General features: G+C 36.7%; 3 protein-coding genes across 4 annotated transcripts; 1 reads left to right on the top strand and 2 right to left on the bottom strand.

Moving 5' to 3' along the window:
- Positions 1 to 1,740: 1,740 nt before the first annotated feature.
- Positions 1,741 to 7,967, bottom strand: RB195_000271 (uncharacterized protein; the record flags this gene model as incomplete). Of its 2 annotated transcripts, XM_064196517.1 has the most annotated exons (3): positions 1,741 to 1,898; positions 7,597 to 7,788; positions 7,916 to 7,967. In XM_064196517.1, 3 exons carry the CDS (start codon positions 7,965 to 7,967, stop codon positions 1,741 to 1,743), a joined length of 402 nt encoding a protein of 133 aa, XP_064052397.1. The 2 variants fall into 2 exon arrangements, with proteins under 2 accessions (XP_064052397.1, XP_064052398.1); XM_064196516.1 differs by lacking the exons at positions 7,597 to 7,788; positions 7,916 to 7,967 and adding an exon at positions 3,586 to 3,784.
- Positions 7,968 to 8,233: 266 nt separating this feature from the next.
- RB195_000270 (uncharacterized protein) lies at positions 8,234 to 8,560 on the top strand (the record flags this gene model as incomplete). Its single annotated transcript, XM_064196515.1, has 2 exons — positions 8,234 to 8,318; positions 8,430 to 8,560. 2 exons carry the CDS (start codon positions 8,234 to 8,236, stop codon positions 8,558 to 8,560), a joined length of 216 nt encoding a protein of 71 aa, XP_064052396.1.
- A 10,200-nt stretch (positions 8,561 to 18,760) lies between these two features.
- On the bottom strand, positions 18,761 to 19,722 carry RB195_000269 (uncharacterized protein; the record flags this gene model as incomplete). The annotated part of the gene is made up of 2 exons (XM_013447156.2): positions 18,761 to 19,504; positions 19,561 to 19,722. 2 exons carry the CDS (start codon positions 19,720 to 19,722, stop codon positions 18,761 to 18,763), a joined length of 906 nt encoding a protein of 301 aa, XP_013302610.1.
- Positions 19,723 to 24,270: the final 4,548 nt, after the last annotated feature.

Here is a 24,270-nt window from a genome sequence, read left to right as displayed (position 1 = left end):
TAAAGCTCCGCCAGCACAAGGTGGTAGGGAGAGGGAACTGGTTTGAAAAAGAGTTATAATTGTTATAGATTCACTTACAATTGGGAAAATGTGTGTGAAACAAAAGCAAAAAATGCGGAAGAATTAGGCTACAGTACGAAATAATGAGGTTTTTGATCAATCAAACTCATGTCAAGTCGTTCATTCGAGAAAGTTTCGCCATTTTTTCCGGTGCAAGACTTCCTGTCTCCACGAACGGATTCCGAACTATTCTAGCGCACGTGAAGATCGCTGCTGGAGTATGTTTGTTCATTTTATTCATTATTTTCTAGTTATTATAGTGTTTTTATTATTTCTTTACGCTTCTATTTCTTTTTTCTTTATTATTTCTTTCTTCTTTCCTTATTTTTTTTATATTACGCTCAATGACGTTCCAAAATGGATGCGGAAAAGACGAACACAAAACAAGTACTGTAAATTCAGAATTATGTAGAAGGAATGAGAATCATCCGCATTCTTTTTCTTCTCTTTTTCTTTTCTTTCTTTTTTTTCTCCGTTTCTGAGAAGTAAATAAAACACTGATGACAAGTACAAATTTATTTTTAAGGAGAAGAAAAATCGAGGATGATTCGGCTAGAGCGGCTAAATCACGAACAAATATGTATTCGTCGCGTTTAGATGTGTAGGTTACTAAGTTTTTTCTTTTCACAAGGAGTTTCCCCTATTTTTGTATTTAAAAAAAAGTACAAGATACAGATACCGGATCGGGATATTATTGATTAACTTCGACAACTCCACATTTTTCTTGGAAAAAGTGAATTAGGAATCCTGAGATCAGCTATTCGCTTTTTTCCAGAACATGCAACTGAAAAAAAAATGACAGAACTGATGGGAAATGCTGCGAATTAATGATTTTGTTGCCTTCAAAGGCTACCGACAGATTAGCAAATTATCGGGCGATAAAATAATGGAGGATGGGACAAAAAATAGACATGAAGTCAGAAATCCGCTCATTGATGAATATCCTAGAAATCTTCAGTAGCTTTGGAGAGCTCGTACCAAAAAAAATTGCCTTCAGGGGGATAAATATAACGGAAACGAAACCGTATGTCTTTTCCTAGTCGAGCTATACAATATTATTTGAACTCAGTGCGGCAGTATTTCGTTGCGGGACCTATCCGTTTGTTGGTGCAGGGTTTCCAGTGCTAAAAGGTAAATGAAAACGTATTTTCCCTGCGCTTGATTCGGTTGTACTCAGAGAAATTTTTCATGGATATGAGTGTATCCAACCATGGCGCATTTTTCCGTTGGAGTGTGTTTATTCAACTGGAAAAGTTCTATTGGATACGGGCTCAGGTCCTGGAATGTTTCTTGCGGATCATATCCTATATTTCAAATGAGAGGAGCTGATCTAGTGGGAATATGTGCAGCAATTTTTTTTTTTAATATTTGCAATCCTTCTGATCAGGATTGTCTTGTGTTAAGCAAGTGTCTTAAACGACCCTAAAGTTCACATCCTTCCGGAATTTAAACCAAGTAGCTTAATCAAACATCCATAGTTTGTATTTTTTTCATAAACAACAACTTCAGAGCTCAAATACTCCATCGAATATTAGTTTGTTAGTTATTTTCTAAAAAAGCCTACGTAACTCTCAGTTGAAGAAAGAAAACAATCTGTATAAGTTGGAGTTCATGTTTGAATTTGACGATGAACAACTACCTACCCTTTAATGCACAAATATATTTACGTATTTGTGTATTTTAAGCGCTACCAAATTTGTACACCTTGCAGATGTAACGGGATCTTTGTTTTCCGGAAAGTCTCTGTAAATTGTTTTCTTTAGTAGAGTCGTATACGAGGTTGTTATAATCCTTTATTTGTGGCGCTAACGTTTCGGCAATATCGCCTTCTTCAGAGCCTGAAAAGGGTGAAATCGAACGTGACTAATCCGATCAAACGCCTTATCCGCCCAACAAAATGTTTTAGTTCATCTATTATTATTTTATTATTTAGTTCATTTATTATTATTTTACTATTTATGTAAGTTTTAGCTCGTTTTTTTTCTTTGTTTTTTTTTTCGTTTTCAATGTAAAGGAATAGGATAAAAGTAGGGGTGTTGTGAAAAAAGATTCCTGAAGGGTATGTTTTATCTCTCCATTTATTTTCGCGCTCACTAAGGACCCAAAAAAACAAGGAAAGGAAAGGAAAGGACAACTACAAAGAGATACAGTAGTAACAGTTTCAATGTAGATGAAATAAAAATAAAACATTAAGAAAAATTGTTGTGCTTATATTGAATTATACTATACATACTATAACTATACATTGAACTGCGGTAGTACCGCATTCTCAGCACCTTGCCCACTTCTTATAGCATTGACAGAAATAGAAAATAATAATAAAAACAAAGTATGAAAAAATAGTAGTAAAAATAGTAATAGAAATAAGAACAAAAGGAAATTCTAGGAAATGAGTCCAGAATTTTATTATTTATTTTTATTTTATTTATTTTATTTTAGCATTTCTGATACGCAGTTACGCAGCTAAATCAAGAAAAAAGAATAAATAGGACACGAATAAAAAAGATGTGAACACACCTCACAGTACAAAATTACCTGAGAGGGAATTGTACACGGAACTGATCCTTGGTCCGTTCTATTCTGCTCTGATTTCTTTTCCTTTTTCTTTTTTTTTCTTGTTTTTAAGTATGCAATTGAGCGTAGTAAATAAATAAATAAATAAATAAATAAATAAGTAATTAAATAATCAAATAGTTCTTGTTAAATGTTAAAGAGAAACAACCACAACAGCTAAGATCTATAATTTCTTCCATAAAATAAGAACTTTTTTAGTTTATAAATTATTAATTCCAGTTCAGTTTCTATTTTAAAAATTTCAACTGTGTTTATCTCAGAGCAACCTTTGTTTACCGGTACTGGACCCTAGTGATTCATCAGCCCTGATTCAAGGAAGTTTTGCAGGAAAAGGGAGAAGATGTGCTTAGTTAGTGTCCACGAATTATTTCCAGATGTGTTCTTAACATGATGACATTAATTTGTTTATTTTTATTTTATTTTTAACAATAACTAAGATCTTAAGGTTTTATCCATGAAATAGGGACTTTTTATTTTAGAAATTATTAATTCCACTTTCTGTTTTTAAAAGCTTCAACAATGTTTATCTTTATGTTGTTTATGTATGTATGTCTTTATGTTTATTTATTTATGAGATGTATTTATTTTTTGCATTTATATTCACTATTTTATTACAAATTTCTGTGACTAGTATCTTTGTGTAGTAATCGTAATAACTGTTGACTGTAACTGTAGTGACTGTACTACTAGTAACCACAGTAATATTACCACAGTACATAATACTACCGTAATACCACAGTAATACAGTACGCATTTGTGTTTCCCATGTAGTATATTCTTTTTTTAATGATCATTTCCAGTTGCGAATTGTTTCTCATCGCGTTTCCACATTCACATATATTTCTTAGTTCTTCTGGAAGAAGGAATCCAGATTCGAGAGATGAATGTAGTGTGATGTAGTGAATTCCACGAACATCTGGATCTCTCATAAACGATGTGGATTTGATATACCTCGACTGGGTGATATGAAAAGCGCATTGCGGCGTGTGCACGGCGGAATCCAGTTGTTGTCCAGTTTCTTTGAGATCTCTTCAACGTGAACGGCTGAAACCATCCATCCAACCATGGTTGGTTGATCCATAAGAAACATATTTTCGTCTCGACCGTCAACCAATAAACAATAATAATTCCAGAATAGCAATAGCATCATTGAATAGATGGATAGCCTAGTAGATAATTTACGTCGCACACCTAATCTATGAGACCTACGTAGATCTAGTTCAGGATTTAAACGTGTACAAATCCTTAGCTAAGTAGAAGAAATCCTGGATCAAATTCAACCAGAAACACAAAAATAACACCTTCAACTACTCCTATCTCGCTCTTAGTTACTGTATACTGTGGACAGTACTGAGAGTACGGTACTTAAGGTGAGCTACTGTATCAACAAATCTAGGAATGATAGAGAAAACTAACACCTTGGTTTCCGTGAACGACAACTCGGTGTGGTGAAGTCAGAGTAGCATGCGGTCAATGGTCCTGACAGGATTTTAATTACAGTATTTACGAATATTGCAACACTTATATTTGAAACTGTAGCTATTATTTACAACACCGCGAACCACGAACCTGCCTTCGAAAATCTGTCACCGACGAATTAATCCGCCGAAGACAGTCGGAATCCTTAGGGATAGGGTAAAATAAGAAAAAAAAACAACTTAACTTTGAAAATACCATTTCAAAACAATTGGGTCGACTTATTGATTGATTTTAAACATGCTTTCAGAATTTAGTTCTGACGAATATGTAGCCAAAAAACAGCCAAAGTTTCTCCAATCATAATTGATTCGCCAACCATAATTAATAGTTAATTAATTTACTCCAGTTAATTACTTTCACATCCACCTCAATCTTGCCATTGGCATCTCCCACAACTATATCTCCGTGGAAGGAAAAGATATTCATAGAATCATAGCGCTGGTTTCTCAAAAAATTGGGATAAGTGCCAGAAACACTTGAAATTTTTGTGGATCCACACTGACTCTCTGTGTGGTCACACATATATGTCCAATTTATTTATTTATTTAGTAGCGCTAGGTTTTTTTGTTGTTGTTAAGACATTTTTTTTCAAAAGACTCCAAAATTAAGTCCGTAATTCACCTCAAAAAAAGCCTAAAACTTTATAAATTTGATTTAAAAATTGAACATAAAACTCAGAAAAAGGAAAAACAACTCCAGTGATCCTCGAAAAAAAAAACAAATGAAAAAGTGTCAGAATTATAGAAATTTGCAAACACAAATACAATTTAATTTACAATAATTCCCAATTTACAAACGCAATTTACAAACGGGACCTGAAACGGCTGTGAGAGGGCTGGGGAAGTCAGTGTTGTTATTCTCGGGAAGTTTTGCTGGTCCGCAGCGGTTTCGAACCATCAACTGTGAAAATGCTCTGGAATCTACCAACGATTGCGCCGCTATCCACACCTTATCATATAGCACCAATCCCGAATATCAGTGTAATATTATAACAAATTTTACAAAATATTATTTATGTAATATTATAGGATTGTGAACAAAATATTCTTATACTATTATATCTAAATATATCCACTAACAACTATTTTCGAAAATTAAGAATAATTATAGAAAAAATTGGAATAGAAGAAAATTAGAAACGAATTATTTTTTATAATTAGCTATTAGCGACTATTACTAGCGAATTATTCCTGATTTTTTGAAATCATCCGGAAACTAAGATCATCAAGAGTAAGCTGAGAAATATCCGTGGTTATATGCACTGAACTTGAAATGGTCACATCTTTTCTAGCGCTTTTTCACTTTGAAAATGTTTGAGGAGTTCGTTTTTTCTCCAGATTTTTTCTCCAGATTCCCGAAGAAATGATAAAAAGTTGGAACAATGACCTCTACGAAAACCTAAACACAGTCCACCGTTTTGAAGTTTTCAAAACAAATGAAACTATCGTTGTTCATCAACAGATTTTCATGAGTTTGCCGCTCTTTTCCTAATAGATCTCTTTCCTATGGACAGAAGAAGAGTAAGAATAATTGTAATATCTGGAGAAGCTCCGTTGTTAAGAATCTCAATTTCTAGAAAACATTAAATCCTAAAAATGCTCCGGTTGAGAGCTGCAGACTAAACTAGAAAAATCAAAACTAAAAAGAAAACTAATACGAACTAAAAAAAATGTGGACCTCGGCTACATGGATGACGTCATCAGTCACTAAACACTAACCTTTCCCACGAAGCTTCGATACTATCGGATCCAGTATGATGCGACTCATTTACGATGCTTGTCAATCTTCCAAAAATCCCAAAAAAGCCCAAAAAATCCATCGGATAAGTAATTGTCTCAAAAGACATTTTTTCGATTTTCAGTTCTAATTCTAATTTAATTTTTTCATTTTTGGCGTCAAAATTCAATTTGAATTTTTTGACTCTCATTTGAAGCTGTTTTGGAGATAATTTCCAAGTAATTCGGGATTCAGGAAACTATTTGTGGGAGGCGTTGGCGAAAATTTTCTTTGTTGGGTTCTTCTCAGTAATCAGAAAACAAAATCGGTATGAAATTCTCAAAAATGCCAACAAAAGCGTGGGCCACCTGGAAATCCAGAAATCATAAGGTTCAGCCAGCTCAACGTAAGACTCCCTGCACTAGCAGGAGTGAAGAAGAAGCGCTTTATGAACTTCACTTCATTTCAACACGCATCCAATTGTCTCGGGGAGTGTGCTAAGGTCTCTGCTTCCTGGATTCGTAGAAGATGGTGTAGTTTCCCTTTGTTTTTGCAGTCTAATCAGCACTTTCATCAGTGCATTAAATATTGCAGATAACAATTTTAAAAAGATGAAGGATAAGGTGTCTGGTGCCAGTCAATCCGCTCGGACCAGTGCCACCACGTTCACTTCAATTCAGAATCGTTTGAGGTTCACGGGAACGTGTAACTGGCCTATACAATGACTTCCGGGGGAGAGCTAATGAGTTAACTGAGTGTTTTGTGCTCCCAGGCAAGCCTGGTACCAATTTATCGACCCCGGAGTCATGAAAGGTTTGGTGAGCACTAGGGTTGATTCGAACCGCGATCGTGCAGGAAACGGAATCTCTAACCGACTGCCTTCCATCCGCCCAAATTATGCTATTTTTTTTAGAAAAATACAAAAATATTTAGGACAGCACCACGTCATTCTTGAATGGTAACCAAAAAGCAGAGATTAACCAAAGGCAAGACATGTCATTTTATGCTATCACATCGATCTGTGGTAATTTCTGGGAGAAACGTGAATTTCGAATAATGTTTCCACATTGTGGCGATGTGGAAGGAGAATGTAAAATTTAATTCTCTCATACTTTCCAGATGTGGTAGTGACGCGTATTTGGGAAGAAGACTATGGAATCATAATTTCATTTCAACACCGTTTCATCAATGTTTAGAGAAAAAAAAAGAAGAGGCCCGCTAGAAAGAATACAAAGAAATTTAGTTTTACAGAGAATGTCGTTGCTTTCAATTTCTATTGATCATTGAAAGGAAGCGGAGGGGGGAGCTCACCGCAAGAAATCTGAAGTACGGTATTAGTCGGACGTTCATTAGTACATATTAGAAGATACGTTTGAAAAACAGTGTTACCAGTCCTTGAGAATCTCGTCAAATTTGGTAGTTTATGTTAGTTTTGTTTTTAAGACAGGTGTACATAGCTCAGTGGTATGAAGTTCCGCTGGGGCCTGGATTTGTCGATGGTTCGAACCCCGTCTAGTCGAAGCAACCCCTCAATCTCACATGGTCGACGGTTTGGAATGGGGAAGTACGGAGTGATTGAGAAGGGAAAAACAAGCTATATTCATTAGAAATACTTCGAAAACTCTTCCAGGGGAGTTGACCGTTTTTTTTTTTTGACTCCCTGCCAGTCTTTTATGTACGAGTTTGTTCAAAGTCCTTTTGTCAAACAGCTAAAGTAAGCGTCACGCAGTGGAAACAGCTCTCAACCCATACAGGGAGAACCCTTACCTCTAACAGATGATCTGGGCTTCACCTCCATTGGGAGCATCCTCGAGAGGCTCAGGCTAGCGAAGCGGTCCTTGGTGTCGTCGTCCCATGCATCCCTGATCGATCCTCGGTCTACAGGTCCAGTGGCTAGGGTGCTCTCCGTGCGCTCCAGGCGTGGGCTCTTATGAGCGCAGTCGCGAGACTGCTCCGTCCCTAAAGGGAATATTACAGTATCGATCAACTTGCGATAGAGCACATTATCCACATCGCTTACACTAAACAGCTCAAGAAAGCGAAATTTTGCCAGGAGTTGGCTATTAGGAGCATCCTAGTAGCCAACTCATAGCAATGGCATCCGAACATGCTTCCGACCGATATGTGCCGATCCACATATCGAACAGGTTACCGTTCTCTCAGCGCAAAATTCAGATTCTGTGCCGAAAAAATTCAAACAAAGTCAACTTCAACAGCGCATGACGCGATGTGTTCCTACATTTCATTTCTCGAAAAAGTGCATGATACATGAATACATGACTATCCATAAAAGGAGAAAATCATGACTCATTTCACTTAACGATGATCGTTATGGTATGTTTCGCAATGATTGATAAGCCCTATATAAAGTCGCCAATCATCCGTGATTTTCATAACTTTAAGGATGTTGCACTTTGTGTTTCGACTTTTTCTTCTCTTCGCTGTTCTCGCTGCCGTGCTCGGTTGCGATTGCAGCAAACTGAAAGCAGGTGAGGAGGACCATTTGTTTCGAACACATTCAAACATATTTGATATTTGTGATTCCAAGGAGATCTGTCGATTATCGTTTCTCCTGTTTCTGATTCAGTCTCTCGTCATAGGTGAATGCTGCTCCAATCCTCGTGGACAACGATGCTGCCATTCCCGAAAGAAGAGATCCTTGGAGGATTCCTATGAGACAGAGTTCGAACGTCGGCGTTACGCGCCAAAAATAGATCTGGACGGGAATTGATTATACTTTTTTTTCCTTCCCCAATAAATTCTAATATCTCAACAAAAGTACACATACCATCTCAGAAGTATCTGTTTCACTTGATTCTTATGGAATCACGAATAATTTGTTCATTTCAGAGCTACTACTACACTTATTTATTTATTTATTTATTTATTTATTTATTTCTTTATTCGCATACACAGATAGTGCACCAAAAGGAGAGAAAAAAACACATTTGTCTATGTCAGGATAGTTAAGAGAAAGTCGGCAAACTCATTGTCAGTAGGGTCTGACGCAGTCCTTTTCGTGGCGGAAACGCATCAACATGTCGTTCTCCTACTCCAGAAAGTGAAGAGTCCTCTCATGACATCTACTCCCTCAATCCAGAACGCTATACGTGTTATAAGTGAATTTAGGAGGTGAAGCGTAATGTAGAGAGAGCCGGTGGCGCGACGATCCGTACTGCTAAGGTGAACAAGGTTATCCCATGCACAATTACACACCCAGTAAGATCTAAGCTACAAACGTCGGCCTCGTATTTTTGCGGAAAGACATTCCGTGAGCTGCGAGCACTCACCCATTGTCTGGATTTGTGAGAACAATTCTGCTGACAGGAAGCGGCTGTGATGGCTCACAGTTGCGAACCTCTCAAACTCCACATGTTTTCAGGGAAATCCAAGCATTCGAAATTGAGAGTTGATAATTAACAGACACTAACGAAGTTAGTAATCTTATTTGTAAAGCTCAACTTGGAAAAAAATGTTAAAAGGAATTTTGCGAATACGACTGTAGCAGACGGCGTTGATTATAAAATTTTTATTATTTTATATCATATTTTATATATATTTATTATTATTGTTATTTATATATTTTATTAAAAATATAAATTTTATAAAATTTCAAAAACTATCTCGGCATATGCTGGCTACCATTATGTTAAAGGCATCACCCCACGAATCTGTGGTGGTGCAGCTACGGCTTCAGGCGTTTTGGCGCGCTATTTTCTACAACGAGTTCGATTGGAGCGCGCCAGCCCTGTGCGGCGCCGCATCTTCCGGGCCGTTTTTTTACTGCAATTAGGAAGAAATGGACGGAATCACCCTCCTCTCCGTAGTCTCCCATCCCGTATACGAATACTCCACCTGAAATCTGCACCACCTCAGATTCGTGGAGTGATGCCTTTAATGAAAGAATTGATTCGACAAAGGAAAATGAAATGAAGGGAATAGGAAGTGGAAATCATCATCATCATTTCGAGATTAAAACACATGGAAATATTGAACACCTGTTTGCAAATCTTTGCCCTTTTTGAACAATGTTGTGATTGGCTTCCGCAAAGAAAATAGCGATTTTTCACTGATTGTCGGCGATTTTGTTCTGAGTCACGCACTCGTCGTACGGTACTTCTCACCGTCTGAAACCATATGAAAGGCAGCCAAAAAGCGAAACTCGTACCTCACCTTGTGAATCCATTTTCGAACTGCCTCATTGAGATAATGTATGGAAAAAAAAACTACTAAACTTTGAAAATACCATTACAAAACAATTGAGCCGACTTATTTATTGATTGATTTTAAATATGCTTCCTGAATTTAGTTCTGACAAATATGCAGCCGAAAAACAGGCGAACCGTCAAACGTCATTTGGAAGGCAGCCAAAAAGCGAAACTCGTACCTCACCTTGTAAATCCCTTGTTTTCGAACTGCCTGATTGAGATAATGTATGGATCAGCAGGAGCAGGAGGCTCGAGGAACCTTTCACAGGCAACACACAACACCGGGAAGTAAAGGCATCAAAGCCAGGCTTCACCTTGTACTTCGCCTTCGGGTGCACGCATACTCCTCCGTCACAATCACGTAACTGTTTTTTTTTTCCCGTTGTGCGGTAAATCCCCGTAAATCCTTTCTGAAGTGAGTATTTGCTGCATCTCTTCAGTTCGTCACCAACGTTGGGTGCCAGTTCAGGTTCTTTTGCCCGCTGGCACTGTTTTTCAAACACGCATACTAATATGAGCTGGCGCCAAATGTGCCAGAAAAATATTCAAAAATCGAGCTAAAAAAATCTAGATTAGAGATTTTTAGGGAGTTTATAGACTTTCTTCGAAAGTTCCGAACTTTTCAGAATATGTGAGGATCATAGAATCGGACTACACAAATCCGTGGTCAGGATCATCGACCGTTATCCACCGTAAGAGTTAAGTTCCATCTATTCTGTCGGATACAAAAGGAGGAGCCTAGTCATTGCCTGAGGGAATGGGTAAAGGGGAAATCTTGGAGTATGAAGCGTTAGTCATTTCTTTTTATTTCAATTCGATTCCAACACAACTTTGGAGAACAGGTTTTGCAGTCGGATGGGTGTTTCATTTTTTCAATAAAAATATGATGTCATAATTCAAATAGAAAGTGTCATAGTTTGACTAAGAGCACTGTTTCTAAATCTTGTTGAAAGCAGAGAACAGAGATTTTTTTTCCTCTTCTTTCCAAAACAAGCTAATCTGGACTGTTCTGAAAAGAAAACACGTTGAAAAAAACACATAAAAAGAAAAAAAATAAAGGATTCTAAAATAATAATAGGTGATAGGTGTAACTTCTTTTATTCCTGCACTACAATGGTCATTGATGCCGCCATACAACAGAACATTTTCAGTTTTTCTTTCTGTTTTCAATCTTTTTGACCATATCTTATAACGCTGATATAAATCTTCGTAAACGAAGAAAAAAAATGTTCTGTTAATGTTCTAATTTTTTTCGACATGTACCGCTTCAACCCAAGTAAATCCGTGCCGTCCGTAAAGCTCAGAGCCGGACTCATCTCATTGCAGCATGAAATATTTCCATGACACTCACATACACACACGTCTTTCTTTATTCCTTTCCGGATTCCTAACTCAATGGATTCTCAATGGAACAGATCAGCTTCGTTACAAGATTTCGGAGCACTCGTCATCCTGTATTTTAAAAGGCATAACCCCACGAATCTGAGGTGGTACGGATTTCAGGTGGATTATTCTTATAAGGGATAGTAAACTATGGAGAGGGGGGTGATTCCGTCTATTTCTTCCTAATTGCCGTAAAAAAAACGGCCCGGGAGATGCGGTGCGTGCACAAGGCTGGCGCGCTCCAATCGAACCCCTTTTAGGAAATAGAGCGCCAGAACGCCCGAAGCCGTATCTTCTGGGTCGTTTTTTACGGCAACTAGGAAGAAATGGACGGGATCACTCCTCTCTCCATAATCTACGATCCCGTATACGAATACTTCACCTGAAATCCGTACCAACTCATATTCGTGGGGTGATGTCTTTAAATATCACTGGTGGTACCCACTTGCCTAGTCTGCGTAATCGCGCAGGGACCCATGTAGAAGCATCGTCAAAATTACAAAATACAATAAAATACAATCAAATATTGACACATTTCACAGATAAAGTGACCGAAGCATACGAAAATGAAGTAATGATAGAAAATAAAAGATAGAAAATAATAATAATACTAGAATAATAAAGAATAAAGAAGAATAAAATAGCAGAAAATAGAAACGAAAATGAAAGAACAATAGAAAATATCGATGTAGAATAACATTCACCGCTCACGTAGGAAGCAAATTATTGATCACAACTCAAAGTTCCCTCCTTCAGCTGCGGTGGTAGGTCAAGACGGAGAAGGATGTTGTCCATGTTGGTACGCAAGAGGGGCACATCCAGCCGTTTCCAAGCCGTTTGGAGCGATTTCTTCGAAACCTCGATGCGCTTTTCCAGAGCCATTTGACTCAAACACACTCCAGACTGAGTAATCTAACGAAATGAAGTCAGGACAGCACGGCTCACACTGGCTAAAGATAATGAAATACGTGGAGTTCTGCTGACATCAATCCTGAGAAATTGTACGACATTTGTGAGCCAGACCTCCGAACTGTTAGATGTTTATTGTTGGACTTTTTTTTGAAGATGTGACGGCTGTGCCCGCTCAGAAGATTCCATTTCACGCGGTATTCGTCGGCCAGAACGTTCTAGCTTTCCAGCGAATTCCCTCACGGACCTTCCTGATAGTACTTAGAGTGACCACGGAACGACGTCTACGTCATCCAGAACGATTTTCCTTGTTTTTTGTTTCTTTTTTGTTCTGTTTGTTTTTTGAGTGGCTTGATATGAAAGCAGAAGTGTTACGCTCAGACGTTACTAAATCGAGCGTGCAGGAATGTATTGCACTTGAAGTTCAAGGACGACAGGCCCGAGGTGACGTGCACGGCTTAGTCATGTAAAAATAACCGGAGTGCTTGTACTACTTGGAAATAGATTGTATACATGACAAATAACACATGTGAAAAACACATAACGCATGATACGTAAAGCCATCAGCTCGCAATCTCGAAAAAATTGCCGAAAAAAAATCTCAAAATATTCTTGCCGCGAGCGCGGAGTCGATCAATAATTTTGACAGACCCATAATAACATGGTAAAAACTAAAGGATAAAGTGTCGTAAAGTGACGTCAATCAATCCGCTTGAGACCCACTACCACCTTCACTTCACCTCAGAATCGTTTGGAGTTTACGAACGTGTAACCGGCCTATACAATTTTTATCCTCCCAGGCAAGTACGGGACCAATTTATCGACTCCGAAGAGATGAAAGGCTTGGTGTGCACTAGGGCGGACTCGAACCTCCTATCGATCGTGCAGCCACAGCGGGACCTCCTACCGACTGCGCCACATCCGCTACTGGCATTATATGCGTAAATGAGCAGGGTAGGACATCAAAAGAAATGTTAGAGGTGGATTTTTTTTTAATCTAGAGAGCATGAGTAGATCACATTTGCTTTAACCGACGAAAATGTGAATTTGAATTGAAAGTTTTCAAAAGTTTCATATGACTATTTGATATAGATCTCCTGAAATCCCAACAGCGGCGGCTTTACTTGCATTCAATAAACAACACATCTGTGGACTTTAAGCTTATTTCTTCTTCAGCCTCATAATTTTTCAGCTCAATTTCTTCCTGATATTCTTTTTTCTTGTGAGGTTTGAAAGGTCCAAAAGATTTCTAATTTATATTGATTCATTGCGTGCTCACAATTATTGGGTACGCTTGGATTTTTCTGCAATATTTCCATGATCTCATCGTACTGCTATTCTGAATTATACATAAAACCATAAGCTCGCAATCTTGGATAAAATGCATAAGTAAAAAACGCATAAATGAAATGCAAAAAATAAAAAAATGCTTGAATAAAATAAAAAAATATAAATGCAAAAAAAATAAATGCATAATAATAAATTAATAATCTTGAATGCCGCGTTCATTGTGTATAAGGAAATAAAAATATAAAAATATAGGAAACAAATACTTAATAATAAATTAATAATCTTGAATGCCGAGCTCAGCGTGTATAACAGAACAAAAAATATAAATATAAAAAATAAATAATAATAAATTAATAATCTTGAATGCCGCGCTCAATGTTTATTAGTAATTTTGACCCGTAACTTGCCTGTTTTCTCATAGGAAAAGAGAATTGTCTTGTGGCCAACAGCATTTTTTTGGATGTTATTGGTTTGCACGAATGGTCAACAGAGACTGGAAGTACTATGAACGATCCAGAGAAAAAAATTCCAGAATTTCCTTGATTTCCCGGGTAATAGAAATAGTTAAAATAGTAAACTGGAAGCGTAAGTAACCATAAAGTGAGGGTAGAACTCGTTCAAACTTATCCAGAAATTCAGTGACGTCTTTAAACCCCCTTAAAGTACTGGAGTTCTTTAAACTCCTTTAAAGTACCAGTGTTTTAGTTGTTAAATTTTTTTCTACGATAATATTTTCAACTGTGTGATGACGTTGTAAAACAACTCATCCAAACGGTTGAGGGGAAAAAAAAAACTTCGGCATGTATCATTACACATGTCCTAGGTTGTCCTTCTAAGATACGATCAAACTACCTACAAACAGCTTTTATGAGGAACAAGAAAAAAAAACTTTAAAAAAAAAAGAAAAATTAAGATAGAATTGAGGATTCGTATCAATCAACTCAAAGGTGCCTCTCACAAGTGGTATCTCCAAATCATTTATGGAGATGTTGCTGAGCCGTTTCACTGATATTACTAATACTAATAAAATACTAATTATAATAATACTAATTGCAATAATAACAATAATAATAATATAATAATAATACACTAAATACTAATACTAATCTTCTGGTCTGAATGATACATAAAACCATAAGGCCCAATCTCGAACCAAATGTGTAAATAAAAAAGTAAATATAAATGTAAAAAAACAATCACATAAATTAAATGAATAATCTTGAATGCCGCGCTCAGTGTGTATCACTAATTATATAAATAATTACACTAATATTATCATGGGAGGATGTGGCGCAGTCGGTAAGAGGTTCCACTGCGGCTGCACGATCGATCGATGGTTCGAAACCGCCCCGGTGCCAACCAAGGTTTAGAAGATAAAAACACTGACTTGACACATTGGACGGCCCCGCAAGCCTCGTTGTATGGACTGAACAGGCGCTAGTGACCCTCAAACGATCCTGAATTGAAGTGAACGCTCATCGCAAGCGTAATGATTGTCACTTTATCCCTTATCCTTTAGAATTATAACATTAAAGTTGTCTGCATCCAGCTCTTCAATAAAAATTACGGATAATTACCTGCTGTTTTGTTCAGAACAAGTTGTGTGTACATGAAAGTCCTCGAAAAGATCCGCCGATACGTATTTGATTGAAGATTTGAAGGAAGGACGAAAGTATGCACATAGGAATGCGATGTACCCTTCACTTTGACCCTAAGCAAACATTTTTTCTTCTTTTTTTCGAAAATAAATCAACTATGGATTTTCTTGAAAGACGCCCGGCTACATACTTTGAGTTCTTTGTTCTCACAATTTCTGCGACATCATTTCTGTAGAGTTTCTTTTTTTTTAACTTCATATTGTAGCTATTTGTGAAAAAATATAATATCTTTTGAAATATCAAAAAAATTAGATAATTTAGTAAAATAAAATAAATATCTTCAAAATAAATTCTTTTGCAAAGGAAAATCCATCAAATCACTTGTTTTCGTCCAACCAGCAGCCAGACGCAATCTCAGCTACGTACTAATTAAAACGAAAAAAATCTCGGGTAAAAATAAAATAAAAAATAAATAAATAAAATAAAATGAATAAAACAAAATAAAATAAAATGAATAAGTAAATAAAATAAAATCCGAAATAAAAAATAATAAAAACAGGTATTCAAGCAATTTTTGATGTCTCCCCCTCTTTTTCTTCGGAAGCGGACACCTTCCTGCAGGTCCTCTGAATTCTATGACACCCCTAACCCCCGTAGTGTCAGTGTATCGCGTAAGGTTTCCATGTTTTTCATTTGGTTTTTGTTTGTGTGTGAGCTGCTGCAACTTGTTCTACCGTATCCCGCCGCTCGGCAGGTTTCCTGTGCAAGCTTCACGGAACCAGTTCGTCGCTAAGCGAGGAGGAACGAGGACGATGGAATGCTACAAAACGATGATTGAAATGTCGCCAGCTAAAGAAACTCAACAATACCCTGTTGAGGGACAAAAAAAACTACTGAGACGACGACCATGTGATCGTGAGCTGCCACTCTTCTTTCTAGGACCGACAGTTTTTCAGGTGCTTTTTCAAAGTTGCCATCACGTGCGTTGAACTGACGCCAAATGTCGACTAGAACCACATTCTACTGAGTCTTAGACATAAACCGTTCTTAACACTTATTTTTCTTTAATATACACTATTAATATTTATATTTATTTGATAATATTTGTCACAATACAACCTAAAAGCCAGTAAACAGCCCCAACACCTCTTATCTTTATTTAAAGTACACATTTGATGCCAATCTGCACCAGTTTCACTTTAAGGAGCCAGCGATGCATGTGATGTGAGATGGCAAAATAAAGTTTATTTATTTATTTTGATTGAAAAAAAAAACGCCCCCAAATGCTTCCGGTAAAAAAGTTTAAAAAGTTACAAGAAAAATCATTTTTTCTACTGCCAAGTTATTATTAGCCGTTTACTTCGAAAAAAAAAGATGAACAAATAATTTTTTTAGCATGTGGCAACGAAAAAAATTCCTCTTTAGGACATCAAATCAAGTGGGTGTCCGTTCAATTATTTATTTATTTATTTAATTATCCGAATCTATCTACTATCTATTTGAATTATCAAATATTTGTATCAAAATATTATTATCAAATAAATAAATAATAAATATTGAATTTAAAAAAATTAAATTATTAAATTATTGAATAAATAATAAATACTATCAAATATAGCGCTAACTCTAATGCAAACATGTCCGGAGCTTACTGGAATATGTCGACAAACCATAATTCAATTATTCACGGTTTCACGCGGAGCGGCTGAGACTATGTTAGCCGATGGTTTGCGGTTGCCAAGAAGGCCGGAAGGCCATGGGACCCGGATAATTTTGCTCGAGATGTTGATACAGTATCCTCCAATCCTTCAATTCTCTCAATTTTCAAAATTCGGATGAATTTTCCCGGTTGAAGTAAAGTGGATTCGTCGACATTCTCCACAAATAACAATGTGTTTTCGTTGCAGCAACATGGATTTTTCAAGATATTTGGATTTCTGTTTAGAATATATTAGTATTATTATTATTATATTATTACAACCAACTTAAGGATGCATTTTTTTGTTCCAAAAGTGAAAAGAAACTCTTTTATTTCTTTTTTTAGCAATTTTTTCACCTTTTGCCAAAAATTTCCTAGAGAACCCAAAAATCTTGAAATTTTTAAGTGGAAAAAATATTGCTGGGTCCTAATTTTCTCTATCACTAAGAATTCACTTAGTTCAACTTCATTCAGGTGATTTTATCTATTTATTTATTTATTGAGAACACCTGTAGGTGTGCCATAAAACAAAAAAAAAGTACAGGAACGTAGCTCAGTAGAAATTCGCCTGAATTTTACACAACAAGGCACATTTTCACTCGACTACAGTAAATTATGGATTGGTCAATAACAATTTACTACGGTAATTGGTTCCATAAGACCTATTAAACCAGCGTAAGAACATAAGAAAGTTGTTTGTGAACGTGATAGTAGATTTTTTCTCTTCTTTAATAACTTGTTCTGCTTAGTAGTCGGATATTTTCCCACGAGGTGCACTCCAGGTAAAAAATCGTAATCGCCCCGTTCCATTGCATTGCGCTTACGACGAGTCTGCGGAATCAGTGCGTTGGAAAAAAGTAGTATCGGTAATTTTCGCAACGAGATTGGAAACCAGACATAAACCATTTTCTATACGTGTACTGTACTAAAAACTACAAAGACTTGTAATATGTCCTAACCATTTATACGATACGGTTACGATACGATAACGTAAAATATTTTCCCTAATAATAGTAATAAAAAGTAGTACACAATCAAGTAAAATATTTTGAGTGGATTCTACAAAAATTAATCCAAGAAGGAAACGTTTTCAAAGAGTTTTTCTGGTCACAAGTTGATCAAAATAATTAAACAAACGCTCAACCATGAACTAACGTCACAGACTTATAGACTCACTTCCTGGTTTTCCAGGAGGTCCTAGCGGTCCTTAGGAACTGGAAAGCTCCTGGAAAGTCTGCTTCATCGGGAATAAGTGACTTATACTGTACTGGAATCCCCGATGCTCTCACCGCCGACAATGAGAGCTCGGTTCCGCATGGAGGACTGGACTGGTGCCATTTCTATCGGATCAAAACCTATTTTTTCTGTTTTTCTTGGATCAAAACCTAGTTTTTTATTTATTACTAACTATTATTATTACTACTACTATTTTTATTTAACTTTATTATTTCTACTATTTTTTAGATATTACCAGCGAAGTAGCAAATCCGAAGGAAGCTGGCTGACTATGGACGAACCTTAAATGATAGAGACGTTCGCGCAGTGAGAAACAAATTGAAAATATTAATGTATCCATCTTTCTGAGCGTTGTTAAAAGTAATCCACTAAGAAGCGGCGAAGAAATACTCAACATTGTTTACGAAAACACGGAACAGAACGCAAAAATGGTGCAGTTTTGATAAAATCATCATTCAATGGTCCAACCGTGCTTTCACCGCACATTTTGTGTTGATAATCATGATTTAGAAGCAGAAGTCATAATATGTCACGAGAAGAAAATTTGTCGAAACTTTATTTCAAAGATCGAAAATACCATAATCAGTTTCCTGAACGTCGTGATAAAATTATCGCCGAGTTCCGTCTTCGAAGAAGACACCTCCATCAATAGCGCAATACTTCGGACAAATACCGCGTTCACCCGGTTGTCCTGGAGGACCAGCCGGTCCAGGTGCTCCTGGATTTCCATCAGCTCCAGGTTGTCCGTCAGGACCATTCGGACCTTTGGGTCCTGGTTGACCAGGTGCTCCATCGCTTCCTGGTTGTCCAGGTGGTCCGGGTGGTCCTTGTGGACCTGGCTCTCCTGGTGGACCTGGTTCTCCGGGAATAAGAGGCTCTGATTGTGCTGGAATTCCTGGTTCTCCTGGTGCGCCAGGTGCTCCAGGGTTTCCGTTTGGACCAGGTGGACCTTTCGGTCCAGGTTCACCCGGTGGTGCATCCTGTCCTGGTAGTCCAGGTTGTCCCGGTGGTCCTGCATCTCCTGGTAGTCCTGGAGGTCCTGGTGGTCCAGGTGGTCCTTGTGGACAAGGCTTGCACGGAGGAGGAGTGATCGGTTCACAGGGTTGCTGTGGCGGTCTTCCTGGATTTCCTGGTAGTCCAGGAGCTCCGGGTTTTCCTGGGCGGCCAGGTTTTCCGGGAGTACCCGCGGGACCGGGTGGTCCGGGAAGACAACATGCCTCACATGATCCGGCTTGTTGCGCTCCTCCTGTGACAGCCGCGTCTCCATAACCGGCCTGACGAGCGGTACGATTGGCGGCGGTTGGTAGATTTTTGAGGTTGTGAACTTCTGTCCATATGTCTTTGGCTGAGCCCTATAAATAAGAGATAAAAAAGAGTTGGTAAATATTAGTAAACAGTAAATATTTACCTTGCAGAAATTGATCTCATTGTGCATGGTTCGTTTCACGTGATGCACATAGTTGTAGACCATCGGCAATGTGACACATACGGATAGTACAGCGACGACAGAGAAGGTGACAGCCGAGTAGGCCACGAAACGGTAGGCTTTCACCCTTGTCTCGAGGTCCATGGCCAGTTGTCGACTACCACCGCCCTCTCAGCCTCTTTTATATTCGGTCGGTGCGTAGCCCGCCCAAGACCAGCTCCGGTAGCGTCGTAGAGAATTACACTATCGAAGACATTGGCATTCTGAATAGCCACGACAAACTTGAATGAGATTCATTGTGTGGCGACGATACGCGAAAGAATTTCTTGGGGTTCGAGAAGATTCTGGTACTGTTGTACTGTACTTGCCAGGGCCCTTTTAGTAGGTATTTCTTCAAGGATTCGCTGTTTTGATCACCCCTTTACCTTCGAAACGGCACTAATTGTTTGAATATTCTAATATTATTATTTTTATTGTTGTTGTATTGTTGTTTTATGTTTATTACTTATTTCCATCATTTACTTTTTATCGTTATTTTATTAAATTGTTATTTTTGTCCCTATAAAACCACAACAATTCCAAAAAAGACTCACAAAACTATCAGGAAGGAATTTGTACGATTACTAAATTAAATTAATTAATTTGTACGTAGTGAACATCTGACTTTAATTGAAATTTAAAAAAAAAATAAACGTATCTAGAAAAGAACTACTCGGCTTATTTCTGGAAAACTTCGTCCAGCCGGTTTTTACCGCTCTATTTTGTGTTGCAACGTATTTTTCCGGTTTTCCACAGGATAAAACAGATGAATTAAAACATGAAGGAAGTAGATAAATCGCCTGAAACTGGTGATAAATCAAACTCAAGCTTTTTTATTTCATTAAATTTACATTTAAATTAATTGATCATATTTTTTTTCTGGGAATTGAATCCGGTCTCTATGGCTTACGAGGCAGGCAAAGGGCAAATCTTGTTCGGAGATAAATAAAAATAAATATATAAGATAAAGTAATAATAATAAACAAAACATAAAAGAATACCTTTGCCAAATTTATTGTCAAAAAAAAGGATTCTATCTACCGATGTTCACTAGTACATAGTTCGTGAGTGCAAAAATTTGTTGTACCCGCCTAAAATATTTTTTTTAAATATCTAAACATTCATCATCGAACTCAACGAAAATACCTTTTTTTTTACCAACTATGCGGTTCTTATCAATACTCCTCTAGATTTGTCGAGTTATAAATGAGGAATTAATGAAACGATTTATTTATTTCTTATCTCTCTCGGTTCGTTTTTGTAAATAAGTTTACGAATTAAATTTAATGAATTTAACAGGAATAAGAGACATTCTCATGTGAAAAAATTAGAAACACATTCGATTTTTAATATTATTATTTATTATTATTTTGTTGTTTTTAATTTTATTTCCTTTATTTTTTAATTTGAGAAGAGCTACTCATTCCATAACGTATTATATTAGCATATATTCCGCAATGATCTAATCCTCAGATGAATCCTAGAAAACCTAGAAAATTCTAGAGAATAAAACCCTCATTATGACCATCTTCCATTGTAAATTCCCAATAATATCTACTATTTCTAGTAATATTCAGTATTTCATTTTCGTAGGGTTGTAAATTTTCTATTTTAAACTCTTGTCAATGTTTGAGATTTATTTATTTATTTCTTATCTTTTTCGGTTCCTTTTTGTATCGAATTCTTTACAGGTGCAAAGGAAGTAAAAGGAAAGTTGAGAATATTTTCGACTAGTAATAAGAAAATATAAATAATTTATGATAAATAATGTTAATATATGAATAATAAATATGTAAATATGAGAAATAAATGTGTAATAAAAACAATTTAAAAGAAACATACACGTTTATACATTTTTATCATTTCATTTTCAGGAATCGGACATGAGAGGAAAAATTCACTTCACAAAACCAAATTTCTTTACTATTATCAATCAATTACTAGTAAAGTCAATTTTTTATTTTTACTTTCATTGCCCACCGATGTTAGAGATACGCCGTAGTTTTTTTTTTTTGGTCACTAATATCGAATATTATTGTATTATGTAGGTACATTATTGTATTGTAATATATTATTAAGAAACGTTATTCGATCTTAAAATTTTCTTAAAGAATCCTTAAAATCTTTACAGGTTCCTGCAAAAAAAGTCGTAAAGAGATCGAACCTCATTGTTTAATTCAAAGGGGTCTTTCCTTAAACAATCAATAATCCGCATTTCCACCCACTGTTTCCATCAGAAACGTCGAATAAAACTGGCGCAACAGGCCCCATCATCACATTTCTCAATCGTCTTTCACTTTCTCACCCGCCGATCCCATCTCCGTTGTTGTTGTTTTTTTTTCCTACCTCGCCGTGGATATGGGGTCCGGTTTAATCCTTGCAACGTCTTCTTCTTATTACCACTTAGTGTGCGCTGGGGCGCAATGTTTTTCCTACCCCCTCGTCGTCCGTCGCCATCTACGCCATCTATTCGGATACTATTTCTGAGGGTTGTTCCGTTCTGTTCCAGGATCAAGGATATGTGCAAGAGGGGGTGAAGATTTTGTGGATGTAAAAATTACACTTTCATCTGCAAGTACTAGAACCGGTCTAAGGTGTTTCCTGTACATAGACTGATTTTTTCTTGATTTATCCATCCGGAATTTTCAACGCAGTGAACTTTTATTGACACGAAAAAGATATGGGACACATTTGCGGGATTTGGCTCGTTCTTGAAGAAGCAGTCTTTCCTGAAAGACCCCTAATTTGCTATGGAGCAGTCAGTTTCCGGTATACTCCTACTTGAAAGACTCTTAATCCATATTTTTCCCCCTTTTTCTCTAACAGAATATCAAAATTCTTTGTAAATTCTTTATTAACATACTAACGAAGGATATATCGTTCAGCTTCAACTGGAAGATTCTAGAGCAATCCATCCAGATTGGGATTTTTTTTCTCTCGCAGCTATCTAGTTCTATCCGGTTCAGTTCTTCGGATACAGCTTTAGTGTAGTTTCTTCGGGTTGCCACGGATAACCATGTCCATTTTTTTTAGAAATCTGGTAGCTGGGCTTCATATCTTCGTTTCTTCTTAATATCCAGTTTAATTTTTTCTCGGATCTTCCTTAGCGAACCTGATCTGACCGTAGGTGTTTTTAAAATAAGAAAAATTTGTGCTTCAACAAATAAATTAATTATTAATAGTATTTAATAACTTTAGTATTTCAATAAATTATTTATCTAAGGGGCAACCATATTTTTACTCTATTTTAGACCATTTTTTCTTCGATTTAGCCTTATTCATTCACTAAATCGCAGTATGTCGTTGGTTATGGTCAGCAGGAGATTCCTAAAGTTACGCAGAGATCCCGACGAGGAGAGACATCCAGACAATACGTTCAATAAATTTCAAATCTCCGTTATACGGAGGAATACCGTCATTTATTCCAACTTCTGGAAAAGGAAAGACCTCACCGAATGCAATTAAATCTATCCTACAGGAATACTCATTAACATCCTAATATTCAATCACTCATCATCCTGACTTCAACACGATTTAGGCTTGACCCTTTGACTCCACTCTTTCCATGGTGAAAAAGTCCTCTGGACGACACAAACACACATCTTTTCACCTATTGTTTTCCTGCTCTGTCGGGGAAACATTGAATTCTTTCATTTAAAATGCCAAAGCGAGTATTTTAGGACGTTGCAGTGAAAGGTCAAGGAATGAAAATGGAGGAAGGTGTTCTCCAGTTCAGAATGCGAGACCAATGAACTCCTCCCGTTCACATAAATATTTTGGTTGCTGATGGGAAACTAAGGAGGTCAGAAAAGGTGGGAAGCAATTAATAGCAAAATCTACAACATAATAAAATTAAAAAAAACAAGTTGTAATAAATAAAACTAAATGAGAAAAATATGGTCAAATTATGGTAAAGTATATAATGCACAAAATATGTTAGCATTTATCCAGAAAAGCAAATTGTTGGTAATAAAGGTCCGGTAAACCTTCTCCGGTGTTCTGATGTTTTTGCAATTATTTCTAATGTGTTTTTCTTTCTTTGTATGGTCCCAAACACATGCTAAATTAATCGTAAATAAAAAGAAGAACAGCGATAAAGCAAAAATTATCAAAAAATAAATTTTCACGAATACACCGCAAATTTTCTTTTATCCTAAAAAGACTTGTGGTCAATTTGAGGTCTTAAGGAGACCTACAGTTTTTTCCAACAATTTCTGACGTGTTTCTCACTTTTTTACGTCGCAAGAACACGGAAAATTGGTCGTAAATAAAAAGTAAAAAAAAAAGATAATAAAAAATTAGGATGTGGCCAGCACATATTTTCACAGATACTTCAAAGATTTTCTTTTATTCTAGGAAGACCTACACTTATTTTATTTTTATTTATTTATTTATTATTTTATTTACTTTTTATCTCAAGAAAGCTTACAGTCTGTTGCAACAATTCCTGGCTCGTTTGTCTTTTTTTTTTGCACATTGCAAAGTACGCCCAAGATTAGTCATAGTTTCAATGATTTATCGTGCAATGACCAGCAGCATAATACGACTCCACCTTAGGCGAATTGACGACCTTAGGCGAAGAAAAACCTGATCGGGACTACTCGTAAATTACGGTATTCATCGAAAACGATTACTAATAGTATATGGTAGTAG

Source organism: Necator americanus, chromosome IV, assembly GCF_031761385.1.
Source record: "Necator americanus strain Aroian chromosome IV, whole genome shotgun sequence".
NCBI lineage: Eukaryota > Metazoa > Nematoda > Chromadorea > Rhabditida > Ancylostomatidae > Necator > Necator americanus.
This window is presented reverse-complemented; position numbering and strand designations above follow the sequence as displayed.